At 39.4% G+C, this 9721-nt stretch overlaps 1 protein-coding gene across 11 annotated transcripts in view; it reads right to left on the reverse strand.

The window, feature by feature from the left end:
• The window catches only part of GRIA4 (glutamate ionotropic receptor AMPA type subunit 4), a 680457-nt gene extending 675412 nt beyond the window's left edge, over positions 1 to 5045 (reverse strand). For 4 of the 11 annotated variants that reach the window (XM_024975313.2, XM_024975316.2, XM_059874770.1 and 1 more), the window contains exons 1-2: positions 3928 to 4423; positions 2581 to 2739 (exon numbers count right to left, since the gene is read on the reverse strand). In XM_024975313.2, the coding sequence (XP_024831081.1) occupies positions 2581 to 2739; positions 3928 to 4015 (247 nt within the window). In that variant the 5' untranslated portion in view covers positions 4016 to 4423. Of the gene's footprint in view, positions 1 to 2580; positions 2740 to 3927; positions 4425 to 4599 lie in introns of those variants that run through there. The other 7 variants (XM_024975308.2, XM_024975312.2, XM_024975311.2 and 4 more) reach the window with 6 other exon arrangements.
• Between the last annotated feature and the right edge of the window lie 4676 nt (positions 5046 to 9721).

The following is a 9721-nucleotide window of genomic DNA, read 5'->3' on the forward strand; positions in this document are numbered from 1 at the left end:
TTATACATTTATATTTAATACAACATTAAAGATTTTAAAATCTAGTCTATATCGCTATGAGGAATAATTTCATGTTAATTCTCTAGAACACTATTTTTACCTTTTGTACCCAAAGGCATAGAGCTTGATACATGAGGTTGCCTCATACTTATGGCTTATGTTTCACCTTTGATTAGACTGGAATATCACATGTGTGCAGGCTCTTGGTCAGTTCATTTAACAAATACCAATCACCTGACCCATACTCTCTGATCACTGATTTTTCCCAAATCCTACTTATATTCATAAGGACATTTGGCATACTCATTTGTCAAAAATTTTCCTTTCTTCACTAGAAAATGTTTTCCCCTTATTTACAACTTTTTCTTTTAATACTTTAAACATGTACACAAAGTCAATTACAAGTGATTATGAAAAACATGATACCACTATTTACATTACACTTGGAATCAAAATAAGCAGACTTTGTTTTCTTAGCTTCAATTTTCTCAATTCTAACATGTTAAAGAACAGCATACTACGTATATTTTATACCTATTTCTACTTTTTCATGCTGTGTACAGTTTCTTATCAATTTTTATGTTTACAGTTCTTTGTCACTAACATTTTATTCTATATAACATTTTTATCACATAAATAATATGATACTAACTAAAATTAACCTGAATGAGATTAACAAATTATGAGGAAGGAGAAAATAAAGAATTATCACTGTAGTTTATAAAGCTGGAAGCCAGAATACAAACTTTAGAATACTTAAGAACCTAATCTAGAAAAATAAAACTAATATAGTTCCACTTTTATGAAAGTCTTTCAAAATTAAATAATAAAAATATATATTTAAATAGCAATTTACTGTAGACAAAGTACCTTCAGATATATTTGAATCATAAATTATTTTTAAACAGTAGTGTTTTTGTTGCCAAAATCTCAAGAGAGACATAAGGAAAATACTTAAATCAACAGATAAAATTCATGTACTACGGAAAATATTTTATACCTAGAACTATTTGAAATGTTGACATCTCTATCAAAACTTGGAAGAAAAAATAATAACAAGACATTTAAAAAAATAGCTATCCATAAACTTAGCTCTAATTTATGTTCATTTCTGCTTAAAAACAATTCCCATATAATTATTTTCATAATGAATATTAATCTTATTACTAAATAAAACAAGTGATTTTTCAAAGTAAATAGTACTCAAAGGAACTAAAGCATTCCTGCAAATTAATACAATTGCTGTAGATTAAAAGAAAAATTCAAATGCTTTAACTTCCTTATGAAATGAAGTTCAAAAATAGAGTATTGATTAGGTGCCTAAAATTAAGGAAACATGATCATGTTATTTGTTAGATGAATTAATCACAGATATATATGAATTAAATGAAACAAATATCCTCCTAACACATAAAAACACTTTGTTTTCAAATTCGTTTGTTCAAAATACAGTTTCTTGTACATAGAAAGAGTACTTTCAAAATAAAAATATACTCAGCCTGATATATTAAAAATATTATATAATGCAGACTGAATATTTTATTATTACTGTGCAAAACTTTATATAGAAACTATTCCTACATGTCTTACGTAATCTATAACAATTATCTTAACACAAAACTTTTAAGAAGCAGTAAATTAGCATCTAAAAATAAGGAGGTATGGAAAACATGTATTTCCTTCAAAAGTGAAAATGTAACCTAAATGCTCTATTGATCATATTTTATTGATTTTTAAATTAATACACAGTTGCTTATATTTTTACTTTATGTTATACAGTATTTTCACAGGGGAGCTCTGAAAAACTGTTTAATTATAACATTAGGTAAGATCACCAAATCTTAATTGTATTGTGGGGATAATAGATCCAGCTGGGTTAGTATGTGATTTCAGTGGGTTGGAGATTAACATGATTTGCCACCAAGGTAAGAATCCATGGAGTTATATCCACAGGATATATACATTACCTGATAGCAAGAGACATTTACAACCCAGAATATAAGAGCAGGGCAGCCTCAAGTGACATCACCAGATCATCTGCAGTGTCAACCAACCTAGTGGAATATACATCCTCCACACCACCACTTCCCACTTTCTCACTGTTAGCAAACCTTCCATTGCCTTTATCAGTGTAAGAGAGCATGTGTCTTCTTTAAAAGCAAGATGTATGCTCACTCAAGTCAAAAGCAAATACAAAAACCAAAGGAAAAGAAATAAAAAAAAAACCAAGACTGAGTACAATTTTCACTAACTTGACATAAAGGTTGTAGGAATAATACTGAAATGTTAAAAGAGAAAGTAATTTCAAGAAAAAGGAAAGAAGAAAGAAAGGGAAGGAGGGAGAAGGAGGAGGGAGGGAGAGATGAAGGGAGGGAAGAAGGAAGGAAGAGAAGGAAAAACCAGCCAAATATGCTGGAGACTAAATCTTGTCTGTAACTCTGATTTCCTCTCTAACCAGCAAACTGTGGAGAGCTTGAATGTCTTTCTAAAATATAATAACAGTAATAATACAGAGGAAAGGAACTCTATTGCCCCATTTTAATTCTCTTTTCATTTATCTGCAACTTATGTTTTACTTACAAGCGTTTGTTACGGCAAAGCTGTTGGCGGTCTCGATGTTGTCCACATGAGGTACCAAATTAAAAGGAGCTTCTGACGCATTGGGGCTGGTGTTATGAAGAAAAATTGCTAATCGAAAAGCAGTGTACTCCTGATCTGTGTTTCGGATGAAGAGACCACCTAGCAAAAACAGCAGAAAAAGCCCGTTCAGTGTTCCCTCTTGTAACTATTATTACACCTGCACTAAGCACTGTCAAATCCATGGCCATTCACCAATACACACATTAAGGAGCTAGCTCTGCCACATCTTGGGAGACTGCCTTTTGTCTCTAAAGAGTATGTTTAGTATTTCAGTCTTTAGGACAACTCAGCTTTTTACTGTCCCAATTTGTCATGATCACAGTGGCCTCTGAGACAGACCATTTAGTGTGTTTTGCCTTCTCTCTCTTGCCCTCCCTATGATTCCCAGCACACTGCTACAGAAGCCAGCTCCAGGCATTTCTAAGATGCATGCGGATGAGCAGAAAAGACAATTTGCATTAAAATACAGAAATGAAGGTTTATGATGACATGCAGGTGAGAGGGAAATCAGAAGGGAGACGTGAACTTTGTTTTTGTGCAGTTCCTGGACCCAGCCTAATTAGCCCCGTTTTGTGCACTGTCCACGAGAAATGATGCAGTGTGAGGCTGGGCTTAGCTGGAAGGAATTCAATAGCTGCGTCCCATCAAAAGACAGGGGAGAACAGCAAAAAAAAAAAAAAAAGCCAAGGGCAGGACGGATAGGGTCCCCAGAAATAGAGTCCAGAGGGAGGATTAAGGGCAAAAAATTCAAGAGGAAAACAAAAGAAGAAAAGGTTCCAGGAAAGGGATATAATTTTGAAATCGGTTAACTGGTAGCAAGCAAAGGCAAGTAGGTCAGGGTGTAAATGTCTTCTTTCTTTTTTTAATCTAAACAATGTCTTCTTGTAATAGTGAAAGCTGTTGCCTATATAGCACAGGAGGAAGAGTGGATGGGTTTTGTTTTGTTTAAGGAAACTCTACATCCCTTCATACTCCAGAGAAAGAAACGAAAAGAGATATTAGATAAAATGCAATCAAACCCCACGGAGATTTTATCCCAACTTATTGCAATCCTACTTCAGCGACATGAAACTGAGGGTGGATGGAGTATAGACTGAGAACCTCTCTGTGCTGTTTTAACTGAACCAGCACCAAAGAGGCAGTCCTTATAAAGGGAAGAAAGGACGAGAAAAGAGGAGAAAGGAGACGCGGAATGTTCCCTTAAATTGCTTATCAGCAACTCATTTAACTCACTTTCGGTATCTGCTACAGCCACCCACATGCATACCCCACTGAATCAGAGCTTACCTATTTGCACGCTGCTCGGAAAGGCTCCCATGGCGAGTCCCCAAAATCCAGAAAATAACAAGACAATCTGTCTGCAAATAATCCTCATCTTCTTTTCTCCTCTCCCTGGCGCGCGCTCTTTCTCTCGCACTCTTCCTAAAGACCGTTCAGAGAGGCATTGAGGACTATGGCGCTAAAATTAAAAACAAACGGAACAACAACAAAAAAAAAACCAGAAAGAGGTTTGGACTGTTTAAGGCTATGACTTCCCTTAGCAATCCATCCCGAGCTGCGAGATTTTTCCTGCAGTCTCCATAGCCCTGGGAGAGGTTTGCTGTCCGGCTGCAAATGTTGCACATGCAAAAGATGGTGGTGGAGCGGTTCCTGCTTGCTCGCAGGGATGAGACATGCGCTCTATCTGTGCCTAGCTCACACTCACGCTCGGCCCTCGCTTTCTCACCTACACACACACACGCGCGCGCGCGTACACACACACACAGACACACACACACACACACGTACACACACGAGCCGCGGCCGCCGCGCGCTCCGCGGCTGGGGTCTGCCACCGGCCACCTAGAGCCCCCGCCGCCCCGCGCGTCGCGCCCCCCGGCGGCCCCTCCACAGGCGCCGAGCGCTAGCTCCACACGTCCCTCGCCCACCGCCCGGCGGGCTTCGCCCCCGGCTGCTCACCGGAGCGCCCCAGGCTCTCCGACGCTCCGCAGCCAGTGGAGACAGGTTTTTCCCTTTCACGGCTCCCGCCTCTCTCCTTCCCGCTTTGGCAGGGGGTTCCACTCTGGGAGTGGGCACCCCCAGGGTCCCGCTCTTTGCTTTCCAGGCGCCCCTGTTCCGCGGCCACGTGAGGCTGGAAATTCACCCGCGGGCCAGGTCCTCAAGCCCCGACCAGGGCCCCTGGGATCTGGTCCCTCCCGGTGCTCCCGGCACCCTGCCGCATTCTTGCAGGCTCTGGAGAGGATCGGCTGCCTCCCTCTCCAGTTCAGCCTTTCTCTCAGCCTCGCCCTCTTCTGCCACTGGGCTGCGCACAGGACTCCGGTCTGCGCTGCAGCAAATGTTTCTCATCAACAAACAGCCCAGGGAATCTGGAGGCCCTAGAAAGGGATGGATGAAATGAGGGGGCTCAGGGAGAGCAAGGATGAGGAAAGGTGCGAAGGGCAGCCGCCGGCGAGTCTAAGAGTCCGGGACCAGCGAGGAGAAGAAACACAGAGAGGCTGAAACAGGCTAGGAAAGAGAGCAAGGAAGGAAAAGTTAATTTAAAAAAAATAAAATAAAATAAAGAACAAAGAAGGGTAACGACCAAGGTGGGGGACTGAGAAATGAAAACGGAATAGGGCCTCTACGCTCTTCTTTGAAAGTCAGGGAACTAGGAGTAAGAACCGCTTAACCTGCAAAGTATGAAGGGGAGTTAAGGAGTCCTTTCTTTGCAGGCTCTTTTCAGGTGACACATTTCCGCTGTGCTGGGCCTGCCTCAGGATTTAGAAAGCACATAGTTCAGAGGCTGATGAAGGAGAATCTCTTGGTTCTCTTTGGGTTAGCGGACACAAGTGACTATTTGTGCCCGATAGAAAAATCGGGTGTTTTTCATGCACATCTTTTCTTAACTGGAGCTCCAGAATACTCATCTCTACTCCATGTCACCCCAGGAATGCTTAAGCACTGTGTTGATGATGTCAGTAGTTGCTTTAAATGGATAGAAGAAAATTAATTATCCTAGAAAATTTTAGAGCTATGGTGTCACTGCCTCTCCATGGGTCGTCTATAAGACTTCATTTCACTTGACTGTGTTGGATGGAGTCTGTGCCACACCCAGAGAGCCACTGCAGAAGCAATGAATGAAAGATTTCTAATTTCCTCTGTACCGTCTGTCTCCTGACCTAGACAGTATATTCAATCCCCAAATTCCACTAAGTGATGAAAGAAAAAGTGTTTTAAATCTTTACAGGTCTTTGGGTGCCATTGCTTGAATCATATTATTTTAGAGTCTGCAGGACTGGGTCACATCAGCTAAAGCCAAGATTCTGAAGAATTGTTAGAGGGAAGGATTCTCCTTAAAGGTTAACTGTAAGAAATTTTAGAAATTTAGTGGCATGATGCCTTCATTTAATGCATTAGTATCTTTTACACTTAAAGTACTGTCTTGTATTATATTTTAGGAATGAATATAGGAAGTGCCTGTGTTTATTTGATGTAACATTTGGGAAAAGAAGAGAAAGAACTGATTAATGTGGAGTTCTTACAAGGGCTCAATTGGTAAAGACTTCTTGAAATATGTATTACCTTTACTCCTTCAAGTATCCTTTTATTAGATGTCACCAAGTGCCTGTATTTGGAGTTTGAGGATGACATTTAATAATCCCTGCAATAACGTCAGAGTGCTTTTCTTCAGAGTGTTTCTCTAAGTTCTGAATTTTGCTTTTAAATACGTCTTTTTGTTGTTATTCTTCCACTTTTCTGTTATATTTCACTACAAATTGTCATGACAAAAAACAACCTAAACAATTGTGAGTAACTGGATGTCACAAATCATACATTTGTCAGTTTAAAAGGCTTTAGTTTTTCAAGTCAAGTGGGATTTGAAATGCTTTCCTTTTTGTCTTTTCTGTCAATGTAAAAACCAAACTGTAATGATATTATTGTTTCTCTTATAAGAAGATAATAAAGTAGATCACATAAAATTTAAGTTGAAGTTAACTGAAATTAAAATTTCAAAACCCAAAAAGCCATTAAATTCATCACTTCCTGGGAAAATAGTCTAGCTCTCCTTAATGCATAGAGGTGATTATTAACCATTGTTCTAAAAAATGAAGAGTTGAGGTTTCATAGGATGAAATGCCACTATTAATTGAGGTGCAAAACAAGTTTTATTTTTCATCTAATCAGTATAATGACACCTTGGCTAATAATGACCTTGTCTATATTTTCCACTATATAGACCTAGATATTTTTCTCTATATCTATACCTACATGAATATACATATAGACATGCCTTCCTGTCATGCCTGTCTTTAAGGCAAATTCTTAAGATTTAATAAAAGAAAAAAAGTTTGGATTTGGCTAGGAAGGACAGCAAGTGGAGGCTGTGGCAAATGTTGTGCATTCATATATAACAGAAATGATAATCACAATGCTGAAGACAAAGCAGTGAAAAATAAAAATGGATCTGGTAATGGTACAGCTAACACCTGCACTTTTAATCTTGAATTTTTGGCCCTCCAAAAAATATTATATCTACTACTACTAAAACTATGCTATATATACTTACTACTATGATATTATATCTACTACTGTGGGCAAGGATCCCTTAGAAGAAATGAACTAGCCCTCATAGTCAACAAGAGTCCAAAATGCAGTACTTGGGTGCGATCTTGAAAATGATAGAATGAACTCTGTATGTTTCCAAGGCAAACCATTCATTATCACAGTAATCCAAGTCCATGCCACAACCACTAATATTGAACAAGCTGAAGGTGAATGGTTTTATGAAGACCTACATGACCTTATAGAATGAACATTAAAAAAAAAAAAGTCATTTTTGCCATAGGCAACTGGAATGCAAAAGTAGGAAGTCAAGAGATGTCTGGAGTAACTGGCCTGTTTGGACTTGGAGTACAAAATTTGGACTTGAAGCAGGGCAAAGGCTAACAGAAATTTGCCAAGAGAACACACTATTCATAGCAAATACCCTCTTGCAGCAACACTAGAGATGACTCTACACATGGTCAATACTGAAAACAGATTGTTTACATTCTTTGCAGTCAAAGATGGAGAAGCTCTACACAGTCAGCAAACACAACATTGGGGGCTGACTGTGGCTCAGATCATGAACTCCCTATGGCAAAATTCAGACTGAAATTGAAGAAAGTAGGGAAAACCACTAGGTCATTCAGATATGACCTAAATTAAATTGCTTACAATGATCCAGTGGAAGTGACAAATAGGTTCAAGGGATTGGACTGAGAGACAGAGTGCCTGAAGAACTATGGACAATGGTTAGCAGCATTCTACATGAGGCTGTGATCAAAACCATGCCCAAGAAAAAGAAATACAAAAAAGCAAAATGGTTCTCAGAGGTGGTGGTTGTTTAGTCGCTAAGTTGTGTCCAACTCTTGCGATCCCAAGGACTGTAGCCCTCTAGGCTCTCTGCCCGTGGGATTCTCCAGGCAAGAACAATGGAGAAGATTGTCATTTTCTTCTCCAGGGAATTTTCCCATCCCAGGAATCTAACTTTGGTCTCCTGCATTGCAGGAAGATTCTTTACCAACTGAGCTACAAATAGGTGAGAAAAGAGGAGAAGTGAAAGGCAAAGGAGAAAAAAAAAGATATATGCATCTCTATCAGTTCAGTTCAGTTCAGGTGCTCATTCGTGTCCAACTCCTTGCAACCCCAGGCTTCCCTGTCCATCACCAACTCCCAGAGTTTGCTCAAACTCATGTCCATGGAGTTGGTGATGTTACCAACCATCTCATCCTCTGTCATCTCCTTCTCCTCCTGACTACTATCTTTCCCAGAATCAGGGTCTTTTCAAATGAGTCAGTTCTTCACATCAGGTGCCAAAGTATTGGAGTTTCAGCTTCAGCATCAGTCCTTCTGATGAATATTCATGACTGATTTCCTTTAGGATGGACTGGTTGGATCAACTTGCAGTCCAAGGGACACTCCAACATCACAGTTCAAGCATCAGTTCTTCAGTGCTCATTTCTTTATGGTGAATTCTCACACATATACATGAATACTGGAAAAACTATAGCTTTGACTAGACAGACCTTTGTAAAGTAAAGCCTTTTACTATATTTTCTAGGCTGGTGATAGCTTTTCTTCCAAGGAACAAGTGACTTTTAATTTATGGCTGCAGTCACCTCTGCAGCAATTTTGAAGCCCAAGAGAATAAAGCCTGTCACTGTTTCTATGTTTTTCCCATCTATTTGCATAGAGTGATGGGACCAGATACCATGATCTTCATTTTTTGAATGATGAGTCTTAAGCCGGCTTTTTCACTCTGCTAAAGAGGCTTTTAGTTTCTCTTCACTTTCTGCCATGGGTGGTGTCATCTGCATATCTGAGATTACTGGTATTTCTCCTGGCAATCTTGAGTCTAGCTTGTGCTTCATCCAGTCCAGCATTACACATAATGTACTCTGCATATTAAGTTAAGTAAGCAGAGTGACAATATACAGCCTTGATGCACTCCTGTCCCAAGTTTGAATCAGTCTGTTGTTCCATTTCTTGTTCTAACTGTTGCTTCCTGACCTGCATGCAGATTTCTCAGGAGGCAGGTAAGGTGGTCTGGTTTTCCAATCTCTTGAAGAAGTTTCCATAGTTTGTTATGATCCACATAGTCAAAGGCTTTAGCATCATCAATGAAACAGAAGTAGATGTTTTTTTCTGGAATTCTTTTGCTTTTCCTATGATCCAGTGGAGTTTGGCAATTTGATCTCTGGTTCCTCTGCCTTTTCTAAATCCAGCTTGAACATCTGGAAGTTCTCAATTCACATAATGCTGAAGCCTAGCGTGATGAATTTTAAGCATTACTTTGCTAGTGTGTGAGATGAGTGCAACTGAACAGTAGTTTGAACATTCCTTGTCATTGCCTTTCTTTGAGATTGGAGTGAAAATTATTCTTTCCAGTCCTCTGGCCACTGCTGAGTTTTCCAAATTTGCTGGCATATTGAGTGTAGCACTTCCATAGAATTATGTTTTAGGAATTGAAATAGATCAACTGAAATTCCATCACCTCCACTAGCTTTGTCCATAGTGATGCTTCCTAAGACCCACTTGACCTCACACTCCAGGGTGTCTG

The sequence above is a fragment of the Bos taurus genome, chromosome 15 (genome assembly GCF_002263795.3).
Source record: "Bos taurus isolate L1 Dominette 01449 registration number 42190680 breed Hereford chromosome 15, ARS-UCD2.0, whole genome shotgun sequence".
Classification (NCBI taxonomy): Eukaryota; Metazoa; Chordata; class Mammalia; order Artiodactyla; family Bovidae; genus Bos; species Bos taurus.